General features: G+C 43.6%; 1 protein-coding gene across 1 annotated transcript; it reads left to right on the top strand.

Annotated features, from left to right (window-relative positions):
* Nucleotides 1-49: 49 nt before the first annotated feature.
* Nucleotides 50-22,561, top strand: f10 (coagulation factor X). Its single transcript, XM_080736714.1, has 11 exons — nt 50-291; nt 3,575-3,735; nt 4,240-4,264; nt 4,981-5,094; nt 8,189-8,320; nt 8,793-9,097; nt 13,477-13,594; nt 14,928-14,997; nt 17,802-17,919; nt 20,451-20,759; nt 21,509-22,561. The coding sequence occupies exons 1-11, from the start codon at nt 207-209 to the stop codon at nt 21,635-21,637; spliced, it is 1,566 nt and encodes a 521-aa protein (XP_080592840.1). The 5' UTR covers nt 50-206; the 3' UTR covers nt 21,638-22,561.
* The last annotated feature ends 5,066 nt before the right edge of the window (nt 22,562-27,627 follow it).

Below are 27,627 nucleotides of genomic sequence, written 5' to 3'. Positions count from 1 at the left end.
CTCTCTCTCCTCCCCCTCCCTCCCCCCGGGGTCATTGTCCTGTGTTGCATTGTGTCCCAGTCCTCGCCAGTGTACAGCAGTGTGTGCTAGTGTCCACTATAACCACCATACCACCTGGTGTAGTACGTTACGATACTAGCCAGTGTATTCTCCACCATACAGTGTGTCTCCAGCGCAGTAGACTTCGTCGAGGGACAGCAGCAGCCATGGAGACGTCTTCCGCAGTGTCTCTCCTGTCTGTCCTCGCCTGCCTGTCCCTGTGTGTCCTGCTGCAGCCCGTCTCCGGTGGCGGTACGTACCACTCTGCTAGGACAGACAGACAGACAGACAGGCAGACAGACAGGCAGGCAGGCAGGCAGACAGACACGCACTGCAAGCTTGTAGATCTGCTATTCTTTTTGTCTTTGAATATTTTTTCGACCCGATTCTATGAATGTCTTTTAAATACTTCTTCTAAATCAGTGGTTCTCAGACTTTTTTCGTGTCGAGGACCCCCCAATCTCAAAATATGTTGTTCCGAGGAACACCCAGAAGCAAATATTTGAGTCACAAATGTTCGCTTTTAAAATATATATATTCAAAGACTTGCGAAAAACTGTCAAATCAATAGTTAAAGCATGAAGTAATTCTAGGCCTAAACGGGGTCAAACTGTTTCCGGTTTGGTAGTTCCGGCCAAAGTTCAGCTTTTTATGTCTATGAGCCGATGCATACTCCACTTTTTAGAGCCCAGTCTAAATCGATTCGGCTCTGTCCAAACTACAATATGACGTGGGTATGACGCAGGCATTTGCACACATAGACCTCAAAGGGGGCTTGAGCCCCTGCCCTTTAGTCCGTCTTTAAAAAGTGCCCTCTCCAGACCACGAATGCAGTTTTTACTATGGTGAAATGAATGCAAACACCCTCCTTTCCATGCCATACCTGAAGGCGTCATTCAAGAGAATTGTCTTGTCCAAACTCTCCTGAACATGAATGCAGCATCTTATGTTGAAAGAATTGCCCTCTCTGTGTAGAAATCCATGCTGTTACGCCACATCTCCAGTATTGCCTTTTTTATGCTTAGTTCAGTGTGGTATCAAGTACTGAAAATAGCTGATCTCACAAGCTCTTGGAGGTCTGCTATTTTCAATATTTTCACCAAAAGGTCCTTTTAGAAATGTCAGCCCCTACCTCTCTAACATTCTCTGCACGTCCCTGGTATGACGTGTCACGTGGGTATGACGTGGGTACCGCCATTAAGTCGGCAGTTTGGTGCTGCTAAGATTTTGTGACTCCCCGAACGGGACCGATTTTGGTCAACACATGTCAACTCAAACCAAATATCTGCCTCTCTTTTCTAAGAGCTAATCTGTGTTGACTGAGGTCACAGGTCACTAAACACCCTGTGTCCTTATTGTGCTCTGTCCTATGATTGATTGATTGATTGATTGATTGATTGATTTAATCATTTATTTGGACAATCATGAAACAAGACAAGTACAGACAACACAATTACATGCAGTGCACACTCGCACAAAAGTCCCTCTCACAGAAATCGTTCAGACGGGGCGCAATGTCAGACTCAAGCGTCAGCTGAGTCTGAAATCAGGCTAGTGAGAGCCTATACAAAATGTAATGCCTCAACTCTTAGTGCTTGTCAGGGTGGGGGGGTCCTCAGTTAAAATATGATTATTTTCGGGGTCCCCAGTTAGCATATAATTAATTTGGGGGTCGCGGCCTGAAAGGGTTGAGAACCACTGGTGTAGAGTAGGCCTGCATATGTCCAAACCATCCCAACCTCACCTCACTGATCACAGATGATGTGGTCATTTATAAAGCTTCTAACCAGGGTGGTGGTTCATGTTGAACCTGACACAGTTTACAGTTTAGGCATTTAGCATTGTGCAAAATGTATAATGATGTGTTTTTTGTTTTATGATGTTTTGCTGATATTTCCTTTCATAATTGTGCTAACTGATCTTAGGCTCGAAGTATCATGGTTGTAATAACCTACTGACCTGTTTACTGTAAATATTTTCTACTGCTATATGATGTTTGTTTTAATGTAAATATGTTTTACTCTATGAATTTGGTACATAAGTCCAGTGATTTTCCTATGCTAACTGCTAATAAAGTATTCAATCAATCAATTAGCAGACGCTTTTAATCCAAAGTGACTTAAAATAAGCAGGTAATACACATCACTATAGTAAGCAAGATAATATGTCAGTACATTAACAACAATATAGCAATATAACAAATGCATAGGAATATCAATCTAGATAAAAACAATAACAAAAAATAGACCACACAACTAGTTAGTAAAAAACTTTTAAAAAAAAACCTATAAAATAAAATATAATGCTATCTAGCTTCATGTATGGTCATTGGTGGTCACTGAGGGAAGGGGGAGTGTTACAGTAAGTGCTATGGTTTTAGGTGGAGTCTGAAGAGGTGAGTCTTCAGTCCACGGTGGAAGCCAGGTAGTGAGTCTATTGTTAAGTGCGACAGAGAGTTTATTCCACAGTTTGGGGGCCAGGAGGGCAAACTGTCTAGGACGAGTGGATTTTTGTCCTGTTTTTTTTTTTTTTCCCTGACATCTCTCCACTGTTTTTACCTTCAGACATCTGCCCATCACCTCGTTCACTGATTGGTTGATATAGACCAATCAGCGTTCCCCCTGGTTTCAGAGGCACAGAGTCACAGTGATAGGGCTTCACCGTGACTATGATGGCCTCCACTTTGTTTTAAACATTTTAGGTGATAGCTTATCACCTAAAAGTTGAGGTGATAGCTCTTTACCTCAGACTATGATAAAGCCTTTACAGGTCTGTAACTCTGAGAGTGTAAATGGACACTTACAGTGGCTCAGGGGTAGAGTGGCAGCTTGGCAACCGGAGGGTTCCCAGTTCGATCCCAGGCTCCCCCAGAGTTAGTGTGGAAGAGTCCTTGAGCAAGACTCTGAGCCACTTAACTGCTCCTGGTGAGCAGGTTGGTGCCTGGTTTCCTCTGCCATCGATGTATGAATGTGTGCGTATGTGTGAATGGATCTATGTAAATCGCCTTGGATTAAGGCACTATATAAATGCACCATTTACCATTCTGTAACTCTGGTCCAGGCACGTGCACACATAGACATCAAAGGGGGCTTGAGCCCCTACCCTTTTATCTCTCTGTAAAAGAACAATTCCCTCTCCAGACCATGAATGCAGTTTTCACTATGGTGAAAGAAATGCAAATGCCCCCTTTCCATGCCATACCTGAAGGCAGCATTCAAGAGAAATGCCTTGTCCAAACTCTCATGAACTTGAATGCAGCTTCTTATGTTGAAATAATTGGTCTCTCTGTGTAGACATCGATGCCTACACCACATCTCCAGTATTGACTTGATTATTCTTGGTTCAATGTGGTATCAAACACCGAATACAGCCTCCAAGCTTTGAGGTCTGCTATTTCCGATACTTTCACCCAAAAGCCCTTTTAGAAATTTCAGCCCCTGCCTCTCTAACATTCTCTGCACGTCCCTGCTCTGGTTCATTTGTATATGGTCAGAATTTTTAATTATTATTATTTATTTTTTTACTCGTCCTGCAGTGTTCCTGGACAGCCCGGCGGCCAATCAGATGCTGTCCCGGCGGCGGCGTGCCAACAGCCCGTTTGAGGAGTGGCGACAGGGCGACATGGAGAGGGAGTGTGTGGAGGAGAGGTGCGACCGCGAGGAGGCGCGCGAGATCTTCGAGAATGAAGAGAAGACGGTAAGACCTGTCTGTCTGTCTGTCTGTCTGTCTGTCTGTCTGTCTGTCACCTCCTCCTCTGTGTCTGCATGTGCTCTGTGGGAAAAGTACTCAAATGTTTTACTTAAAGGGGTATTTCACTTTCAAAAAAACTTTTGATCATTTTATCGTCTAATAAGGATTTTATGAACGCCCTGAACAGACTTTAATTTGCTTCATTCAATATTTAGATATTTGATGTGGCTACCTGTATTTTATAACGTCTGAGAGGGTTGGAGACAGTCGGCCTCTTGTGGCTTATTGCTTCAGTATAAACCATGCTGCATTTGCATAAAGCTAGTATTTGTCTACTCCCATGTAGATTTATAACGGGAAAACTAATTGTGATTAATCATGATTAACTATGGACAATCATGCGATTAATCTGATTAAATAATGTGATCGATCCCCAGCTCTAATATATATCACAATTGTGCTCTCTCTCTCTCTCTCTCTCTCTCTCTCTCTCTCTCTCTCTCTCTGTAGACGGAGTTCTGGAATGTATATCATGGTAAGTGTTACTGTAGTCAGCCGGAGCACCTGACGGAGGGCCTTTCCCCTCCGTCTGGAATAACGTGTTCCTTCCACGCGCTACGTCCAGCCGGGGAAACTCCCCCCCGTCAGGTGATAAGAAGCGGCCTGAACACTCCTCATGCAGGAGGTTGGCAGAGGGAGTGCAGAGCCCAGGATTAAAGCTCAATGTCAAATGTCAACATACTTGTGACCACAAGCTCAGTTGCGAGCTTGTAGATCTGCTATTGTTGGCGAAGAGATGTGGCGGTGATGGGGAAAAAACACGGTCCAAGTACAGCCTGAGCTAACTGGGGTCCAGAGTATGACCATCATTTCAGGATCATTTTAAATCTCTGCCATCATTATTGTGGCTGTTAGGAATGTTTATAATGCCCATATATGGAGATAATCCCATCGCGTCACATAAGACTATCACGTTGGCCACATACAATCCCTTTTTGCCCATATATGGAGAAACCTGTCTGGAGAACCAGCCACACTGACTGACGAGGTCGCTTTTCCCCTTAGGTGTCTTACTAGTTATTGTGAGTGTGTTTTTCTTCCAGAAGTGTGTGTGTGTGTGTGTGTGTGTGTGTGTGTGTGTATGTGTGTGTGTGTGTGTGTGTGTGTGTGTGTGTGTGTGTGTGTGTGTGTGTGTGTGTGTGTGTGTGTATTTACCCCGGATGTGTGTGTGTGTGTGTGTGCTCCTTGCAGATGGCGATGCGTGTGTGTCCAACCCGTGTGCTCACGGCGGGGTTTGTAAGGACGGCATCGGCCAGTACAACTGCTACTGTCTCAGCGGCTACCAAGGATACAACTGTGAGATCGGTACGTTGCAGAGAGAAGAGTAGGTAGGTAGGTAGGTAGGGAGGTAGGTAGGTAGGTAGTTTCAGGTGGAAAAAAATGTAAACTTTTTTTTAAATGAAAATGTAAAACGGGTCAAAATGACCGGAACAGAACTTAAGGGTTAAGAGCTACAATCTATTTGTGTTTGATTTGCTGGGGAACGTAAAGAGACCCGCACCACATGACGTAACTTCCGTTAAACTCGGCACTTACGCCACACAAGTCATATCTTGCCCAGAGTGGTAGGTAGGTAGGTAGCAGTGGCGTCAGTTCAGAAAAAGCTAAGGTATGGCAACATGACTGGTGTCTTGCACGCGCACCTTTGCACGCATGCAAGACACCAGTCATGTTGCCATAATATATGATTATATATACCTATAACATAATTATAATACCTTGTTAAAGTGACCATTTTGTAACATTTTGCATTTGTAGTTATTTTACTGTAATTTACCAACATAATAACCCGCACAGATAGAAAAAAGAGACATTCATGGATTCATATTTACAACTAACTTTTATATTCCCCCCTGGACACAGGGTATGGCAACTGCATACCCCTGCCATACCTAATTGACGCCCCTGGTAGGTAGGTATGTAGGTCAGTCGGTCGGTCAGTCGGTCGGTCAGCACACCTGCTTCTGTGTCAGCGGCTATCACGGATACAACTGTGAGATCTGTGCGTTTCACAGAAAGCCTGCATGTTACTGCCAGGGGCGTCACACCAAATTCTGGGCCCTGGGTACAAGGATTCACTGTGGGCACCCGATGAATGTTCTTCATAGGGGGGAAGGGGGTTAGACCCATTTAGACATGGGAACGCATTGTTTCACGTTATGTTGTGCTTTGACTATTGAAAAATAGCAGATATACCAGCTCACAGCGCGGCACGAGTGCTGAGTGCCTCGCTGCGAGCTTGTAGATCTGCTAATTTTGAGAAATCGTGAAAATTTGATTTTTTTTACCCGGTGTCTTTTGAATCTATGTTTCTATGTCAGTGGTTCTCAAACTTTTTCATGTGAAGGACCCCCACAATGATATGTATTTGGTCATGGACCCCATCTCAAAATATTTAGTTCCAGGGACCCCCCAGAAGAAAATGGGAAGGTCATTGGCAGTGGTAAGGCGATGCAGAATTTGACACCGGATCTAATGAAAATGGTGCTAAAGACACTTGTTCTTTCACAACTTGATTACTGCCAAATGAAATGGTCAAATGCCGCAAAGAAAGATTTAAGCAAACTCCAATTAGTGCAGAACAAGGCAGCACGGCTTGCAGTGGCAGTGTCCATTCAGAACTAACATCATCACCATTCATTTGTTTTACAATGGCTAAAAGTTGAAGACAAAATTACTGCTGCAATAATATTCTCAACATGAAAGGTCTTAAAATCCAGGGTCACGGTGGCGCTGTGGTTAGCGCTTCGCCTCACAGCTAGAAGGTCCTGGGTTCGTTTCCCGCCGGGGGAAGCTGTGGGTGTGTTTCGCCCTCCGCGTCATCAGCGCCCACACCCTAGGTGGGGTCGGCGATAGGGCCTTTCTGTGTGGAGTTTGCATGTTCTCCCCGTGTCTCCTAGGGTTGATACCCTCACAAAAACATGCAGTAATCCTGGTCTCAATAATGCCTCCCCCTGGCCAGCCGGGGCGCCTGATGGAGGGGAAAGGAACTGGTTGGAATAACGTGTTCCTTCCACGCGCTACGTCCAAACCGGGGAAATACCCCCTGTCAGGTGAAAAGAAACAACTTGGACTACTCATGCATTGAAGGAAGCATGAGGTCAGTTTGTTGTCTCCCCAGGCGCGGCAGAGGGAGAGCAGAGCCCAGGATTACATAGGCAATTGGCACTGGGTGAAAAAATGGGTTGCAAAATCGTGGGATAAAAGTTATAAGTAAAAAAATCCAAATCACCATTATTTAGGTACAGTCCGCTAAAAAACAATTTGGAGTATACACTAGACAGGCAACACAAGGCCGGTTTTCACTTCCCAAACCAGACACAAACTATTTGAAGCGTCCAGTAGAATACAGAGAAATGGAAACTTGGAATACTTTGCCACTGCCAATGACCAAACTGACACAGAAATCACTGTTCAAAAAGACAATAAAGAAACACCTGGGAAAATATTGGAACGTTTAATGCTTTTTAATTCGTTTTATATATGTTTATACATTTATTTTGTATGATCGATTAAATGTATGTAATGCTTTTATATGAGGACCCCAGGAAGACTAGCTGTGCTTTCGGGCACAGCTAATGGGGATCCTAACAAATAAACACAAAATAGCTGAAAGAGAGATGAAGCAGGGACCCTTTGCTGAGAGAGCTGAAGCAGGGACCCCTTATGACTGAGATAGATGAAGCAGGGACCTGGGACCCCTTATGGCTGAGAGAGAGAGATGAAGCAGGGACCCCTTATGGCTGAGAGAGATGAAGCAGGGACCCCTTATGGCTGAGAGAGATGAAGCAGGGACCCCTTATAGCTGAGAGAGAGATGAAGCAGGGACCCCTTATGGCTGAGAGAGAGATGAAGCAGGGACCCATTAAGTCTTTATCATATAGTCCGAGGTGAAGGGTGATCGCCTCAACTTTTAGGTGATAAGTTATCACCTAAAAATGAGAAAACAAGTGGAGGCCATCATAGTCACAGTGAAGTCCTATCACTGTGACTATGATGCCTCTGTGTTCCAGATCGACCAATCAGTGAACGGGGTGATGGGGAGATGTCTGAAGGTAAAAACTGAGGAGAGATGTCACGGTGAAGGGCTATCACCGCAGCGAATGACGTAATGTTGTAGTTTTCTGACTTTAAAAGACTACACCGCGGTGATAGCTTATCACCCCAGACTGTACTATGACAGGGCCTTTAGCTGAGAGGGAGATGAAGCAAGGGACCCCTTAGCTGGAAGAGAGATTAACTACGTGCTGACTGTGTGTGTGTGTGTGTGTGTGTGTGTGTGTGTGTGCGTGTGCGTGTGCGTGTGCGTGTGCGTGTGCGTGCGCGTGTGCGTGCGCCTGTGTGTGTGTGTGTGCGTGCATGCGTGCGTGCGTGCGTGTGTGTGTGTGCTACATCCCAGTGATCCCTGAGCTGTGTGAGAACAACAACGGTGGGTGTAAACACTTCTGTGACGTCGTCAGAGGGACCTCCAGGTGTTCGTGTGCCGCCGGATATTACCTGGAGTCGGACGACAAGACCTGTTCCTCCAACGGTGAGACACACACACACGCACACACACACGAGCGTGCGCTTAATCATTATATTACAAGGTGCTGTAAATCAATGGTTCTCAACCTTTTCAGACCGCGACCCCCACAATAATCATATTTTACCTGGGACCACCCAAATTACAAATGTTCGCTTTTAAAAAGATATATTCAAAGACTTGTTTAGACTTGTTATCCATCCATCCATTCATCCATCCATCTTCAACCGCTTATCCGGAGTCGGGTCACGGGGGTAACAGTTCCAACTGAGACTTCCAGATTTCCTTATCCCGAGCAACTTCCTCCACTCCCTCAGGGAGTATACCGAGGCGTTCCCAAGCCAGTTTGGAGATGTAATCCTTCCACCTGGCCTTTGGTCTGCACAAAATAGTAGATCTGTATTTTCAATAGTTAAAGCATGAAATATAGTCCTAAATGGGTTAACAAGTATCATTTGTGGACCCTTTTTTCCCAAAGAAACATACAAGTGTGGCGTGGTGTTCGCTTCACTCACGCGCTCCGTGTTCATCCGCCCCGATCGTCCCAACGGCACGGTGCACGACCCCAACGCCACGTATCCTGAGGGACTGGACGTCCAGCCGGACACGGACTTCGACGTGATGCAGTTCACCGAGCACTTCGGCAACCAGTCCTCCTGGCCAGCAGAGGGCTACGACTACATGGGCGACATGGTGGCGGAGGAGCTCCACCTGGCCAGCGCGGTGGGGCTCACGCGCATCGTCAACGGGGAGGACTGTCCGCCTGGGAACTGTCCCTGGCAGGTATAGTGTTATGTTATGTTATGTTATGTTATGTTATGTTATGTTATGTTATGTTATGTTATGTTATGTTTATTTATTTGACATCAGTGGTTGAAAAAGTACTCACAGATTTTACTTAAGTAAAAGTATCACTACTGCAATATAGAAATACTCTGTTACAAGTAAAAGTCCAGAATGTACTTGAGTAAAAGTATGAAAGTTTTGACATCAAAATGTACTTAAGGTACCAAAGTAAAAGTACAAGATGTTTGAAAATAGCAGATCTACAAACTTGCGCATTATGAGTATCGCAAAAGGCAATGATATTGCTGTTATATCGCCCAGGGCGATATACGCAGCCATATTGTTTCCTTTTGCTCATATCGTTGCTATTTATTTTGATGAATGTTCACACTTAAAACTGCTGGGTTGAAAAATAACCCAACCGTAACCCAGCGCTGGGTCACTATGGGACGCACCCAGCGCTGGGTTGTCTTAGCCCATGTGCTGGGTTGGATCATTTTAGCCCATGTGCTGGGTTGATCATTTCACCCAACGTAGTGATTGAAATGGGTTAACCCTAACTATACCACTGGGTTAAATGTGAACCATACGCTGGGTTGTTCATTTGCCTCATGCTATTGGTTCAAATTCTCAGGTTTTGCTTTTCACTAGAGATGCAACGTTCGCGAACGAATCGAATCTTTTGAACGACTCTTTGAAGTGAACGATGGGATCCGGTTCGCGGACTAGGGAGCCGTTCATTTGGCTGAATTGGCTCGCGGCGCGGCGCGGCAATGTGCAGCTATCTAGGAAGCAATTAAGACACTACAGTTTGATTTGATCATAGCTTAGACAATTATTAAGCAATTTCTATAATTAAAACGTCTCCATATTGCTTGGGAAGTCCACTTCCATGACAAATGACTGCATGTATTATGTCCCTGTAAATATTTAAATGTTTGCTATTTTAAAATAGCCGATGTACAAGCTCACATTGTGCCAATCCTAGCCAGTTGGTAAATCCTGGCTATATACGCCGCTAGGGAGGAGCGAGTTCATTGTTGCCTGCTTGTTTTTTTTAAGGTGTTGCATGAATAACATTAGTCAAGGTAGCTTACTTTACACACACATGTTTTATAAAAAGGGTAAATACAAAATTGTGATCTCAACTGTCAGCAGAGGAATGTGGTGCCAGACCGTGCCACCTTGTGGATTCATGTTTCAACGAAAATATTTTAAATATGCAATGAGCCATTCTTTTGAACGGCTCTTTTAAGTGAGCCAGAGCCATGGCTCGTGATTTCCTGATTTCCTGGCCATACTGGGTATGGCCAGTGGTCTAAGAAGAAAGAAAAAAAAAGTTGTTTCCGAAGCGAGATTCGATACTGCTATGAAGGGTATACCAGCCACCCGACGCTATACCGTTCACGACACTATAAACGACGGAGCCACGGCGTCTCAGGCGGCGTTGAGCCCCGGGAGCCGCCACCGAGGGAGCGGTAGCGACTGAGTCGCTGCGGCGATCGGTGCGAACCGACTCAGCGGCGTTACCGAATTATGTGCCGTTATGGACAGAATAGTAAATTTTGACCAGGGGACTGCTTCCGCGTCCGAATGCAGCTCAAAGAAGGGACTACGTTCCGTTATCATCCACGTTGTCAAAGATAAAAGCACAAAAAAAAGGAATTTCCCAGCTGTCACAGCTCAGCTCAGTCGGTAGAGCATGATGACAGCTAAAACTGAGACCCGAGTTCGATTCCCTGTGACTGGAAAATATTTCGGTAAACACATGTCGGCTCATGCGTACTAAGACTCTCCGTTCTCGTCTGACAGTAGATGCTGTAAGCGTACTAAAGCGTCGCACGGATGAAGCAGAAAGCGAGTTGGGAATGTGTCGGGAGGGTGAAGCAGAGGGGGTGAGAATGGGCTGGCATTTGTTATATTGTTGTTAACCCTAGGATGCATGAGTGGGGTCAAAAACGACCCCAGGGATGGTTATTCTTCAATATCTTTCAAATTAAAAGTTTAAATATTTTCATATTCCAGGTATTCCTCATCAAACATGTTTGTGACATGAGGCCATTTGCATTTTTATCATTCCTTTCATTAATTTTAAGAAATTGCAGTTTTTGTATCACTACCCCACTCTTCCATGAGTGGGGTCAAAAATGACCCCAATTAAAATCAATGCATTTTTGCAATAAACATCTTTGCTCTCACACATAACTCTGCCATACTTTTGCCTAGCAACGTGATTTCAACTTTAAAACACTCACACGACTTGGGCCTTTTATCCGCCAAAAGGGACGAGCTGTAATTGTTGAAGCCCCGCCCCCTCTGTCTACTAAACGTGTGCAGCAGCTGTTACACTTTGCTGTCACACTTTGCTCTCACACATAACTCTGGCATACTTTTGCGTTGCAACATGATTTCAACTTTAAAACGCTCACACGACTTGGCACTTTTCCGGCCAATAGGGACGAGCTGTAATTGTTGAAGCCCCGCCCCCCCTGTCTTCCTATTGGCTGGGCTTTAAACAGCCATAACTCCAATTTGCAGCATGGTACCGTCTCGAAATTTGGTGTCCGGACTTAGACCGCCATAGGGATGAGTTGCAATTGTTGAAGCCACGCCCCCTCTTCCCTCCTATTGGCTGGGCTTTAAACAGCCATAACTCCAGTTTGCAGCATGGTACCGTCTCGGAACTTGGTGTCTGGACATAGACGGCAAATATGGACAAGCTGTAATTGTTGAAGCCCCGCCCCCTCTTACAAGTCTGTTGTTTCCACCTGTCCTGACGGTCGCTTCTCGCCCTTAGGGCGTCTTACTGGTAATAGTAGTAATCAGGGCTTTACATATATAAACTGAGGGGGCACAACTTGCAACTAAGGGTGCAATATCCCCCCAGGTCCCCCGTAGCGCCGGGCATGGTAGTAATAGTAGTAATAAAAGTAGTAATATTAGTAGTAATAGTGTAATAGTAGTTGTAATAGTAGTAATAATAAGTAGTAATAATAATTGATCTAATAACCGTAGATCGCAAGTTTAGTATGTGAACGGTCACAGCTTGTCCGTATGTATGTATGTATCTCTGTCACGCCTGACACTGTGGGTCTATGGGTTTGTCGTTCTGACATCATGCTCTGATGTCACTGTGATGTCAGAGGAACCACTAACAGAATGGGTTTGCCGCTCTGGCTTCACTATGATGTCACACTAACAGAATCCCTTTTATGCCCATACATGGAGTTCCCTGATGTCATTAATATTCTTATTAATTAATGCCCATATCTAACAGGACTTCATATGGGAATACCCATATATGGAGACCACATCGGCCACATACCACACAGTGACATCAGAGCATGATGTCAGAGCGACAAACCCATAGAACCAAAGTGTCAGGCGTGACAGAGATACATACATACATATATACATACATACGTATAAGCTGTGACCGTTCACATACTAAACTTGCGACCTACGGTCGCAACTATTATTACTAATATTACTACTACTACTACTATTACTATTACTACTACTATTACTACTATATTACTACTACTATTACCAGTAAGACACCCTAAGGGCGAGAAGCGACGGTCAGGGCGGGTGGAAACAACAGACTTGTAAGAGGGGGTGGGGCTTCAACAATTACAGCTCGTCCATATTGGCTGTCTAAGTCCAGACACCAAGTTTTGAGACGGTACCATGCTGCAAAATGGAGTTATGGATGTTTAAAGCCCAGCCAATAGGAGGAAAGAGGGGCAGGGCTTCAACAATTGCAGCTCATCCCTATGGTGGTCTAAGTCCAGACACCAAGTTTCAAGACGGTACCATGCTGCGAACTGGAGTTATGCCTGTTTAAAGCCCAGCCAATAGGAAGACAGGGGGGGCGGGGCTTCAACAATTACAGCTCGTCCCTATTAGCCTGGAAAAAGTGCGAAGTCGTGTGAGCGTTTTAAAGTTGAAATCACGTTGCTACGCAAAAGTATGCCAGAGTTACGTGTGAAAGAAAAGTGTAATAGCAAAGTGTGACAGCTGCTGTATGCGTTTAGTAGACAGAGGGGGCGGGGCTTCAACAATTACAGCTTGTCCCTATTGGCAGAAAAAAGGCCCAAGTTGTGTGAGTGTTTTAAAGTTGAAATCACTTTGCCAGGCAAAAGTATGGCAGAGTTATGTGTGAGAGCAAAGTTGTTTATTGCAAAAACACATTGATTTTAATTGGGGTCATTTTTGACCCCAGTCATGGAAGAGTGTAGGTATTGGTTGGTCATGCATCCAAGGGTTAATGTACTGAAATATTATCTTGCTTATGATAGTGATGTGTATTACCTGCTTATTGTAAATTGCTTTGGATTAAAATGTTTGTTTGCGTGTGCGTGCACATCCTCCAGGCTCTCCTGATGAACGAGGAGAAGCGACCCTTCTGTGGAGGAACCATCCTGACCGAGTACATCATCATGACCGCCGCCCACTGCATCAACCAATCACGATACATCTACGTCGTCCTGGGTGAGAGCCACTGGCCAATCACTGCCAGACCACGAGACCGACCGGCCAATCACTGCCAGCCCCGAGGGAGAAATAACCTTAAAGGACAACTTTGTTTTTTTTTTTAGAACAAGGGTTCATGTTTTAGATTGTAATTAGAGAAAAGAAAAGATGAGTTATAAAACGTTTTCACTTCTTTCTATCGTTTTATCGCATGTGTACACGTGGCTAAATATGTATTTTTAAGATACAATACAGCTTATTGTGTCTAAAAAGACACATTTAGCCACTTGCACGCATGCCCCCACCCACTGAAATCAAAGTCATTCAAATTGCTAAAACAATAGAAAGAAGTAAATGAAAACATTTTAACACTCATCTTTTCTTTTCTCTAATTACCAGTAAGACACCTAAGGGCGAAAAGCTAAAGGGCATGTTCGCGCCATCTGTCTTGGCCATGAATCCCTTTTATGCCCATATATGGAGATCCCTGCTCTGAGTATCTGACATCACTGTGATGTCACCTGTGATGTCACAGTGATGTGTCAGGGGAACCACAGTGTCAGGCGTTATAGACAGACAGACAGACAGACAGACAGACAGACAGACAGACAGACAGACAGACAGAGATATAGTCAAGCTGTGACATTTAACATACTAAACTGCCAAAATCTAAAATATGAAACCTTGTTGTAAAAAAAACAAAAACAAAGTAGGTCTTTAAATTAAAATGTATTCATTAAAGTGCCATGAATTTTTCCTCCTCTAAAACATGATTATCAGGTATTATCATTATACTAGGAGGAAGATTTTTTTTTCTCCAAAAAAGTGTACAGAAAGAGCCTGGTTCATTAAGTATGCCTGGTTGTCATGGTGGGTGGTGACCCAGCTGAACTCAGCCACACCCACAGTGTTGGGTGAATCATCATGAATGATGATTATATGATGACATTAAGTCAGTGTTTTTGGATCTGCACTTTTGACCCACAAGGCGTCCCAAATACAAAGGGAATTCATGGGTTGCATTTTGTAGTCCTAAACCGGCCATATTGAGGACCAACACTGGTGTTCAATTTGTCTGATTGGCATAGAACCAATATTCTACATTAATCAAAACACCTGTGTTGGTCCTCAAAATGGCTGGTGTAGGACTACAAATGCAACCCATGAATACATAATTGTTCATAACAACAACACCAGGGGGTCTAATGAAGTACTGTGAACCTCCTAGACACATGACAACCTGAAAAAGTACAAAACTATGGCACTGCCTCTTTAAAATAGCCAATCTACAAGCTCACAATGCCTGGCAGGAGAGTGAGAAGGTGACAGTGTGTTTGTGTTGTCGTTGCAGGAGAGTTTGACATCGAGGTGAAGGAGGGCCACGAGTCCACGCACCACGTGGAGAAAGTTCTGGTGCACAGGTAGGGGTGGGCCATGTGGAAACATACAATATCACCATGTTTTATATGGTTATTTTATCACAGGTAGGGGTGGGCCATGTGGAAACATACAAAATCACCATGTTTTATATGGTTATATTATCACAGGTAGGGGCGGGCCATGTGGAAACATACAATATCACCATGTTTTATATGGTTATTTTACCACAGGTGTTAGGGGCAGGTGATGTGAACATACAATATCACCATGTTTTATATGGTTATTTTACCACAGGTGTTAGGGGCAGGTGATGTGGAAACATACAATATCACCATGTTTTATATGGTTATTTTATCACAGGTGTTAGGGGCAGGTGATGTGGAAACATACAATATCACCATGTTTTACATGGTTATTTTATCACAGGTGTTAGGGGCAGGTGATGTGGAAACATATCACCATGTTTTATATCGTCGTTGTCGGGTGGAAACCTTGTATGTCCAAGACGGTTTGTTTTGTATTTATCATTTTAAAAATGAACTAAACTAGTGAAAATAGCAGATCTACAAGCACACAACGCCTCGCACCGCGAGGCGTTGTGTGCTTGTAGATCGGCTGTTTTCACTACTTTTGTGTGACGGCCTCTTCGGATGAAGCAGGGCTTTACTTTGCGAAAAAACGTACAAATTTGAAAGTTGGAGATACAAGTTTTCTGCCCGACAGTGACAATATGATTATTTTATCACAGGTAGGGGTGGGCCATGTGGAAAAATACAATATCACAATATTTTTCCAAGCTGTATCACGATACACGATCTTATAACAATTATTTTTCATGTTGTTTTTTATGGTTATTTTTCAAGTTACTTAAAGCTATACTGTGTAAGTTGCTCAACTAGTGGTCAGTAGCGTCCGCGTCTTTCACACCCCCGCGTCACCCCCGCGTCTGCCTCCACCTCGCCGAGATCTATCTTTAGAGGGGTCCCTGGTTCCTGTGCGTTCAGGCATTCCGGAGAAACGGAGTGTTTCACCCGAGTATAGATAGAGACACACGGGCGCCTACAAATATGGCCGCCTTATTGTGATAGCTTCTTCTTTCGTGTATCATCGTCCTTGATGATTGGTTGACAACATTGTATTTCACAAGATTTCTTGTTAGCGACCCCACTTCAAGATGCGCTGTGATTGGCCGGCAGTGTATAACCCTCGCTGTGATTGGCCGGTAGTGTATGATGACGTAATTTTAGCGCGAAAACCGGACCCCGGTCAGGATCATAGGAAACATATAAAGAGAAGGCTTCAGAAGCTGAAAATAACGGAGTGGGTGTTCTAAAACTTTAGCGATTTAAGAGTTAGGACAATTTTAAGATTTGTTTTATAAAAAAAGTTACATGGTACAACTTTAAGAGTACCAGTAAGAATCCCTTATCGGGAGATAAGCGACCGTCAGGTCGCATACACAAACTTTGGAAGGCAATGGTAGCCAATCAGGAGGGAATATGGGAAATGGGACGGATCCATGTTGATGACATGAGTGTAGAGCTACTGTGTTACTGCTTTGCGTGATTTTAGGGCAAAATCTGTAGGAAAAGTGTCCAAAAATGTGTTTTTCAAAAATCGGCCTGATGGTGACGCTAGATGGTACAGATTCATTTTGATGACATGACTGTAGAGATACTGTGTACCGGTTTTCGTGATATTAGGGCAAAATCTGTAGGAGCAGTGTCCAAAAATGTGTCTCGCAAGAATCTGCGTCATGGTGGTGCTAGAAGAGGGCCATGTGAGAAATGAGGGGTGGGGGTTGTGGTTTGGCAGCCAAGGAGTGTGTGTGGTAGTGTGCAAAGTTTGGCATGGATCAGGGCAACGGTGGCGGAGTGTGACGTGTGACGTGTGATGTGTGACGTGTGACGTGACTGACAGACTGACGGACGGGCTGACTGACAGCCGGTGGAGGTTTTGATAGTAACTGCGACCTGACGGTCACAACAACCACCTACATGGTAACAAAAACAAAAAGAAAAATATCCTTTTGTGAGTTCTAAATTGACCCTTACAAGTATGTAACTCTGACAGTATACAAATGGAACCAAATGGACCCGTAAGTTAAGGGGAGACCTTGACATTTTAAAGTTTGAGAACTACTGATTTAAGGCCCTCTTACATCTAACAACTTTGAAAAGATTTCTCAGTCGTAATAAAGTCGCGGCGCGCTCCCGTGATTCGGTCGTTATTCAATCGTTAAATGTGAGGTAGTGTTCCGACTCGATTTTTACCCCAACTTGAGAGCCAGATTCTGTTACGAGAATATCAAACTGGTTTAATATTTTCGCAAATCGGGGCTGAGTCTGAATGAATACAATGATGTAGCCTACAACCAAAACAGAACGAGCCAAAAGTCAAGCCATTGATTCCCCAAGACGCTGAGCTGCCAGCCTGGTCGTTGTTGGTGTGGCTACTACGACAGCCCTAGTTATTTCTCTGCGTTTCCATTATTCCAAACATTCAACCTTGATAATAAGTTGAAAAATCATTATAACGTTTTTGTTATAAAAATCTTTTTCAAATCTTATAGTGTGAGAGGGTAGTCTTTGAGAAATCTTTCCATATCTGGCCAAAATCTTATCAAAGTTGTTAGGTGTAAGGCTAGCTTTAGACCAAAATGCAGATTTAAGTGAATTCTGCAATGAATCTCTATTGAAAATTCAACAGGATTTTTTATAAGGCTCTCCCTCATTGTATCACGATATACTGTATACAGTATGATATCTCTGAAAATGCATATATCGTGGAGACATTGTATCGTCTCAACGATATTTATCACCATATCGCCCACTCCTATGCACAGGGGGTACAGACCAGAGACCTTCCACAACGACATCGCCCTCATCAAGCTCACCACGCCCGTCAAGTTCTCAGAGTACATCATCCCCGCCTGCCTGCCCGAGAAGGACTTCGCCGAGAAGGTCAGCGCTCTGCTGCTGTTGTTGTTCTCCACACCAGTGGTTCTCAACCTTTTCAGGCTGTGACCCCCAAAATAATCATATTTCAACTGGGGACCCCCCACCCTGACGAGCACTAAGAGTTGAGGCATTACATTTTGTATAACACGGTTCTATTGTGTAAATAACAGATCTACATGCTCGCAACGCGAGGCGCTGTGAGCATGTAGGTCGTCTATTTTCACAATTTCTGCCCGCTTAATATTTGACAATTTGGCCAATGTTTAATGTGTCATTTTAGAGGTATTAAAACGTCCTTAAATTGTCACTTTCGAAATGTGCAGATACCATCTATACACCTAAACCTTATTTTGGTTTGTTTACTGTTGAGTGGAAAACAATGTTAAAGTTAATCATCTGGGGACCCTCACAATAATTTGGAGACCCCCCTGGGGGTCCCGGCCCACAGGTTGAGAACCACTGCGCTACACCAGGGGTTCTCAACCTGTGGGTTGGGACGATATGCACATTTCATATCACGATTATTGTGACAAAAGAAATTGCGATTTACGAATTTATGATATTATCACAATAATCAAAAATCCATTATCCTGGGGCGGAATATTTGCTAAAAAATAGCAGATCTACAAGCTCACAACATGACACGTTGTGAGCTTGTAGATTGGCTATTCTTTTGGCAAAGACATTTGATAGAGAGTGTATCAAGTATAAGTACTTTTTACACATTATAGAGGGTTTAAGTGGATATGCAGCTTGGCAAATAAAAGGTGAATTGATCCCAGTGCATGATGGAGGGCGATATCACAATAAATTAAATCTCCACGATACGATTAGCGTGAGTGTTTTTTTTTTTTTTTTTATCACAATAATATTGCTTATCGTCCCATCCCTAGTCGGGGCCCATTATTTTGGGGGGGGGGGGGGGGGTCCCCAGATGATTTAATGTGCAACATTGTTTTCTCTCTCAACAGTAAACAAACCAACATTATGTTTTAAGTGTATAGAGGCTATCTGCACATTTCTAAAGTGACGATTTAAAGGGGAGACTCACCCATTTTCAATAATGAACTCATTATTATGTCATTATTATACGTTTGAGTTGAGTATGTGGACATAAGAAAAAAAGTCCTCCCCCTTTTGCGTTGCCTAAAACTGGAGAATCGAGTGATACTTTGCAATACATGCTGCAATACAGGGGGGGGGGGGGACTTTTGTTCTTATTTTCACATAACAACTCAAAGGTATATTAATGAAATAGTTCAATGTTGAAAATGGGTGGTTCTCCCCAGGGCCGTCATACAGATTTTTGGGAGGGGGGGTCAAGATCAAAGACCTGGACCCCCCCCCCCCCCCCTCCACGTGGGCCCCCCTAAGTTTTTCACCCGGGCCAAAAAATATGGGTTTCTCCAGGGGAAATTATTCATTTTTAAAGTAAAACCAAAAAAACTGTTAAATACGCCATGTAGGCTTAATATAATCGGGTTTATATAAAGCATGAAATCTTTCCTACACAAACTAGACTGCTCCCGAGTCCCGTTGAACTCATGTGTTCAACGGGGGCCCGCCCCTCATCAGCCCCCCCCTTTCCGGGAGGGGGGATAAGAGTACCCTTTACCCCCCCCCCCCTATCGGCGGCCCTGGTTCTCCCCTTTAAGGACTTCTAAAATGACAAATTAACCATTGGCCAAATTGTTCAGAAATTGTGAAAACTGAAAATAGACGATTGTGAGCATGTATATCTGCTATTTTCACAATAGAACCGTGTAATACAGAATGTAATTCCTCAACTCTTAGTGCTCGTCAAATATTGTTTTGATATGATAATTGTGTAACATACCGTAGCTGTCTGTCTCTGCTCTCACCACGTCTTGTACACCTTCCCTTTCCATTGCTGATATTTCCTATCACCCCTGACTAGGGGTGTAACGATATAGTAACTGAATCGAAACAAAGATTGTAATTTTCAGTGATCTACTATATCGATATGAAAAAGCAAAATATCATTTGTAAATGTGTTTCATCTCTGTGTTCATGTCAAGCTGCGGGTTTGTCCATATGTGTTGAAATATATGTATATGTCCATTTGCTAGATCACATTGTTTACTTATTTATATCCATAATAACAGATTTTCCCTGAAAAACCTGCACTATTGACCCGTCTCACACAGATTTCATGTCTTTGCTAAATAGCTACTATATCGATTTTAAATCCTTGAATCGAATCATAACGCCGTGATCGACAATATCGTCTACTGTATGTATCTTATTGTCAACCCTGAAGACAGACCATGAGTCTCTGAACTACACCATCTCTGGTGACTAGGTATATTATCTTTGTACAAAAGGCCACAGAACACAGAGAGAAAGAAAAACCTGCCATGGCTCCCTGGAGTGGAGTTTTCAGTTTTAACATTTTTAACACACGTTTTAAGGACCAGGACAAAGACTTTTATGATTGGTAAAAACAGCATGTCATAATTCCTTTAAGAGCACTAATGTCTTAAGAGAATTAATAGCGGTAATTGCTGTTGCAGGTGTTGATGCGGGAGCCGGACGGCCTGGTGAGCGGCTTCGGGCGGGTGGGGGAGGGGCGGGCGCCCTCGCCCATCCTGCAGCGTCTCACCATGCCCTACGTGGACCGCGCCGTGTGCCAGGAGTCCAGCCAGTTCCGCATCTCCACGCGCATGTTCTGCGCCGGCTACGACGACATCAAGAAGGACGCGTGCCAGGGCGACAGCGGCGGCCCGCACGTCACCCGCTACAGCGACACCTACTGGGTGACGGGCGTGGTGAGCTGGGGCGAGGGCTGCGCCCGCGAGGGCAAGTACGGCGTTTACACACAGGTAAAAACCAGTAAGACGCCATAAAGGGTGGAAAGCAAATTCGCACAGGACGGAATTCATTTGCAAGTGTGATTCGAGTTGCAGTTGGATGTTTAAGTTGGACAAAATGTGAACAAAATATTTTCCCAAATATGGACATGAATGACGTCTGACATCATAGATGTTATAGACCACATGAGAGATGAGACTCGCACAATATATCCATATATGGTCATTCCAGGCTATATGGGCTTTATATTAACACGCTAATAGTTTGTAGAAAGACGTGAGGCGACAAATTCTGAACAGAACTTTTCTTTTTTTCTTTTTTATCGTTGACATCAGAAAAAACCTTGTAACCGCTCAAAAACAAGTTCCAAGTCAAGTCTTTGTAATTTTCTACCTGCACGTTGTTTTTCAATCACACAGTAAGACGCCAGAGGGCGAAAACCAAAAAACTACCTCGCCCTTCGAGCCATGTCTTGGCCATCTGGCCAGTGATGTATATCGGACCAGTTACCCATATATGGAGACCCCTGATACCCATAAATAGAGATCAATGTGTTTTTGGAGATATGCTGTGAGATATGCTGTGAGACCCCAAACATGCTTACTCAGTTATTCGTAAGGGCATAAAAGGGATTCTGTCAGTGTGGTCCCCCTGACATCTCAGTGATGTCAGAGGGTGATGTCAGAGTGTCAAACTAAGCATTACACGGCGACGTGTTTTCATACTAAACTGCGACCTACGGTCGCAATTATTATTGCAGGTATCCAAGTACATCAAATGGATCAAGGACGGCATCGCCAGGCTGACGCCCAGGTGCGGGACAGAGAGACAGAAAGAGGTCAGAAAGAGGAGAGAGGCAGCCGCCCCCTTCACCATCACCCGGATGTGAGCCAGGGGACCCCGGGGGACCCCTGGAGACCCCTAGAGACCCTTTTCGACCGCAGCTTTAGCACCACACTAAAACACTACACCACACCACATAAAACTATTTACATTTTCCAGTACACAAAAGTACCCCTATCGGCAAGAAACCAATTGACCCTTTTAACTGTGATTATAATACAATATACATTTGTATTACAATGTCCTAATTATGATACACTATAATGGATTATAAATGTAGTTGTAATACACTATACAATATTAATGTATTACTATGATAACTATAAGAGATTATTATGGTGGTTATAACACAATAGAATCTATTATCATGTATTACAACTATATCCTGGTGGCCTAAATGAAAAGTCAGTGAGTGATCAGTCATTATGAAGTGTTTGGCCCTTTTTGGCCCAGCTCAGTCCTACTCTTGAGTGGATACTTTTTAGTACTTGTTTTTTTGGACGTGCAATGTTTTTATTCTATTGATAGTCAATGTGCCATATCAACATCAAAAGCATAATTATGACGCCACATAAACAAATAATTGTTAGCTCTTAGAGCTCATATTCTGTAATAACATTATGAAATAATGTTCTTTCACATTGAAGCCTGCTCACAGCCAATCGGCAGGACATTGTAAGTGTCGTTAGACTCGGAAAACTACTGATTTAGACCAAAATGCAGGTTTAAATGAATTGCTATGGATCTCTGTATTAACAATTCAACAGATTTTTTTTATAAGGCTCAGGTCTAAAGGGGTTTTAAACTTCTTGATGAGTGTTATACAGATATGCTAACTTGTTCTCTATTGTTGAGCTTATCGTTGTGCTGCGATGAACAAGGTTTCATCACAACATGCTTTGGCAAAATGTTGAAGCCAGTAAAGAATGTCAATAAAAACATAAACTATCAATAAACATAAAATATCCCAGTCACTGCTCCAGGAATTGATTCTGGCATCCCTCTTTAGGATGCCAGGTATATCCATTGATTGATTGAATACTTTATCATTTAGAAATGTAAACAGCATGTTACAGTGTGTTGGTGGGACAGATGATGATCAATAATGAGATTTTCTCCTGACTTTTGTGTGTCTTTGTGACGATCACGTCCAACATTAACTCAGTGAACATGGAGCAAAACAATGGAAGCTGTTCACCAGGGACGTGCAGAAAATGTTAGAGAGGCAGGAGCTAAAACTTCAAAAAGGACCTTTTCGAAAATAGCAGACCTCCTTTCGGTGAACTAAACATAACCAGTAAGACTCCCTAATCGGGAGATAAGCGCTTATCTCCTGTCACACTGCTGACATCAGTATGACATCACACCGTACACAAATGACCCTTATATAAGACCGGCATTATCTACCGACAGATTAGTAACAAGATGTGAAAATCGTTGAAGGTCGAATCTCCAGATATGGAGATAACCAACACATCCCTCCATATATGGAGATAACCGACGAATCTCACTAAGTCTGACCTCACAAGCCCCATATTTGGACACGAACAACATAACTCCATATATAGAGACATAGCTGCTGACATCAGTATGACATCACACTGCTGACATCAGTATGACATCACACCGTACACAAATGACCCTTATATAAGACCGGCATTATCTACCGACAGATTAGATGCAAGCAGGATCTCGACTCTGACACAACTCATCGGCTCATAAGCTGGTTCTCCCTCCATATATGGAGATAACCGACGAATCTCACTAAGTCTGACCTCACAAGCCCCATATTTGGACACGAACAACATATAACTCCATATATAGAGACATAGCTGCTGACATCAGTATGACATCACACTGCTGACATCAGTATGACATCACACCGTACACAAATGACCCTGACGGCACACACCAAGCAGTGTGATGTCATACTGATGCGGAGATATGAGCAGGGCAAAGGTGTGACGTGTGAAGTGTGACCGACCGACCGACCGACGGACGGACGGCCGGTGGAGGTTTTGATACTAAACTGCGACCTAACGGTCGCAATCAAGTCAATCCTGGACAAGGCAATTCTTTTGAATGCTGCCTTCAGGTATGGCATGGAAAGGAGGGCGTTTGCATTTCTTTCACCATAGTAAAAACTGCATTCATGGTCTGGAGTGGGTACTTTTTACAGACGGATAAAAGGGCAGGGGCTCAAGCCCCCTTTGATGTCTATGTGTGCACGTGCCTGGTGTTCACGTTCACTCTCCCATCGGAAATGAATAGACTCCAACCTGCTTCCTGCCTCCTAAAAAGGCAGACACCAACTTCATGCAGATTCATTTCTCTTCATTTTTATTATTGCTATTTTTTTAAATGTTTTTTATCCCACGCTTTTTGTAACCCATTTTTCTCACCCGGTGACTACCTAACCTGTAGTAGTTGTGTGAGGGCCTATGCCCAAGGAGACACGGGGAGAACATGCAAACTCACCACAGAGAGGCCCCATCGCCAACCCCACCCTAGGGTGTGGGCGCTGATGACGCGGGTGGAGGAACACGCCCCCAGCGCCCACAGCTTCCCCGGCGGGAATCGAACCCAGGACCTTCCAACTGTGAGGCGAAGTGCTAACCACTGCACCACCGTGCCCCATTTTGTCTTGGATATCACAACTAGACGAGTGTCAAGAGCATAGACTGTAAACAAATATGGAGGGTGTTAAGCCATTTGTCTCTATGCTGCAAAAATGATGTTTTTTTGTCCCTTGTAAGGGTGCAGCCATCATTGTAGAAATCAACGTTCATTGGTAGAAATGGTACCATGTCGAATGCTATTGGTTGCCAACGTTCACATGCAACCGCAGGGATGCTTGGGAGATTGTGGTGTTGAGCTTGCCAAATAAAGCACACAAAGAAGAACCATATCTTCTCAAAACACATATCATGGTGATTGAAACAAGGCTTTAAAACAGCAGGAACCATAAAGTATTTATGACAATGTTTATTATTAAGGTAAGAAAATCAAATGTAAAAGTTCAGGGGAATAGAATGGAATCCTATGGAGAACATGTTGCTTCTGGTGCCAGAACACCGCAACTAGCGGCCAATCATAGGAACTTTCAGTTCCGTGTTGCTTCATTTTAAATCCTGACGTCTGCCCCCCTGGTCAAGAGACAATGTCTCCACTCTCGACCATAGATATAAAAAAGTTAGACACCTCACTGGGGCATTTGCAGTTCATTGCCCGCCGCACTTCCAGACGCCCGGCCTCCAGTTGTTACACGTCGCTCCAATGAACTGCTGCAGCGGATAAGGCCAGGGACGTGCAGAGAATTTTTGAGAGGAAAGGTCTGATATTTCTTAAAAGGGCCTTTTCGTGAAAATATCGAAAATAGCCGACCTCCAAGCTGATGATGAGCTTGGAGGTCGGCTATTTTCGGTGCTAGATACCACCCTGAAGTAAGCATAACCAAATCAATACTGGGGGATTTCCAAACAGATATTGCAATTCTTTGAGCATAAGATGCTGCATTCAAGTTCAGGAGAGTTTAACCATAGAAAATTAGCTTTTTACATCGACGGATTTGATCCCTCAGGTGAATTGAATAAGTGCCAACCAGGAACTGATGCCCATAATTGGCAGTGAACTTGTGGATTTACGGTAAAACCTGCAAGCTTTTCCTCCTCACAGAGACAACAGAGACAGGTTCAACAAACGGTTTTGTAAGAGTTTAGAGTCCAGACTTAGTGTGTAAACAAAGACACAGAGGTGCGCTTTGACAAAAGCACCTCAAAATAGCAGATCTACATGCCCACAACGCCTCTCACAACAACTCGCTTTACGAGGCATTGTGAGCATGTAGATCGCCTATTTTCACAATTTCTGCCTCGAATATTTGACAATTTGACCAGCATTTGACTAGAGGTATGAAGGTCTTTGTCCTTAAATTGTCACTTTATGTGCAGACACCCTGTATACACGTATAATACTGTATGTTGGTCTGTTTACTGTTGAGTGAGCAAACAATGTTAACATTTAGCTAAAGATCTGGGGGTCTCGACCCATAGGTAAGAACCTTTTTTTGTATCAACCACTTTGAAAGTGGCATCCAGTGGTGCAAGGTAACTAAGTACATTTACTTAATACTGCACTTGAGTAAAGATTTTAGGTATTTGTACTTTACTTGAGTATTTCCATTTTCCAATACTCTATTTGACTATTTCCAATACTAACCTTACATCTACATACTTCTACTCCACTACATCTCAGATCCAAGTATTGCATTTTTACTCCACTACATTTATTTGAAAACAAATTACTAGTTTTGGTTGGCAAATCACAACCTCCAGCCCTGATTTCTCACATGGCCCTCTTCTAGCGTACCATCAGGCCGCTTTTTGCAAAGCACATGTTTGGACACTGCTCCTGCAGATTTTGCCCTAAAATCACGCAAAGCTAAACAGTATCTCTAAAGTCACGTGATCAACATGGATCTGTCCCTTTTCCCATATTCCCTCCGGATTGACTACCATTGCCTTCTAAAGTTTGTGTATGAGACGTGACGGTCGCTTATCTCCCGATTAGGGAGTCTTACTGGTAAATTATAATATTACAAAACGTACATTAACAACTTTTAGCCTTATTTTATACCTGGGCTATTGGAAAATAGCCGATTTACAAATAGATTGTCTATTTTCAAACATTTTGTTCTTTTACTTTTGGTACTTGAAGTAAATTTAGATGCTAACACTTTCATACGTTTACTCAAGTACATTTTGAATTCCAGACTTTTACTTGTAACAAACTATTTATATATTGCAGGATTGATACTTAAATAATAAATGTGAGTACTTTTCCACCACTGGTGGCATCTGTATCTTGGACAAGGCTTGTCGTATACAGTCGGTGAACATAAAAAAAAGGTGTTTTCCTCCCCCTGTTTTGTGAACATTTAATGTCCTGAATACCTCACCTCACAAAGACCCCAGAGATAAAACAAACACCCCCAACACAGGTCCAAAGACCACCGCCTCACTGTGTTTGTGTGTGTGTGTGTGTGTGTATGTGTGTGTGTGTGTGTGTGTGTGTGGACTGTTTGTTCTGTGTGTGTGTGTGTGTGTGTGTGTGTGTGTGCGTGTGCGTGTGCGTGTGCGTGTGTGTGTGTGTGTGTGTGTTACTGTGCTACCGAACGGTTTCTCAATGTGTGGTCCGGGGACCACCGAGCGGTCCAGAGTTGGAGTTCTCAAATTCTGCTCAAACCCGACCTGACGTGTTCGGGCCGTGCATAAAATGTTTGCTAATTAGTCGGGTCCGAGTGAGCCTCGAGATCAATGAAAAAGTTAAAAGATTTAATAATGATAGATAATAATTCTCTGTCCGATTGTGTGTTATCTATTATGAAGATGGCGCTGACTGGCGTTTCACTTTTACTCTGTAATAGAGGTCTCAAATTCTGGCCGAACCCGTCCCGACGTTTTCGGAGCGGGCCGGGCCTAAAATGTATGCTAATTAGAATTAGTTATGGCCGGCTTTCATTTTGAGGCCTCTATAGAGTTTTTTTTTTTTTTTTTTTTCTGCCAGGGCAAGTTTTCATAGCCAAAAGATCCCAGGGCACACTATTTTCAACATGTTTACATCTTTCTTATATTATTATTTTACAATTTGGCCATGTTTTACCAGTTTTCATATAGTTGGTTGATTACTTTAGATGCAGTAATGATCTTTTTTCTTTTCTTTCTTGAAGTATTAAAAAGGTTTTAAAAGTCCTTAAATTGCGACTTCACTCTCAAATTTCAAAGGGAACTCCAAAGCATCTCAAAGGGCACACCAAAGGTCCGCGGCACACTGGTTGAGAAACACTGGTGTTTGCACGCTCACAACTACATACCCGTAAGGGTCGGTTAGGACCATTGGCAGTCCCTCTGCCACAGCATATTACGGGAAGTGTGTCTGTGTGCGTGTGCGTGTGTGCGTGCGTGTGTGTGTGCGTGTGTGTGTGCGTGTGTGTGTGTGTGTGTGTGTGTGTGTGTGTGTGTGTGTGTGTGTGTGTGT

This window comes from Nannobrachium achirus (genome assembly GCF_963921795.1).
Source record: "Nannobrachium achirus genome assembly, chromosome: 1".
Lineage (NCBI taxonomy): Eukaryota > Metazoa > Chordata > Actinopteri > Myctophiformes > Myctophidae > Nannobrachium > Nannobrachium achirus.
This window is presented reverse-complemented; position numbering and strand designations above follow the sequence as displayed.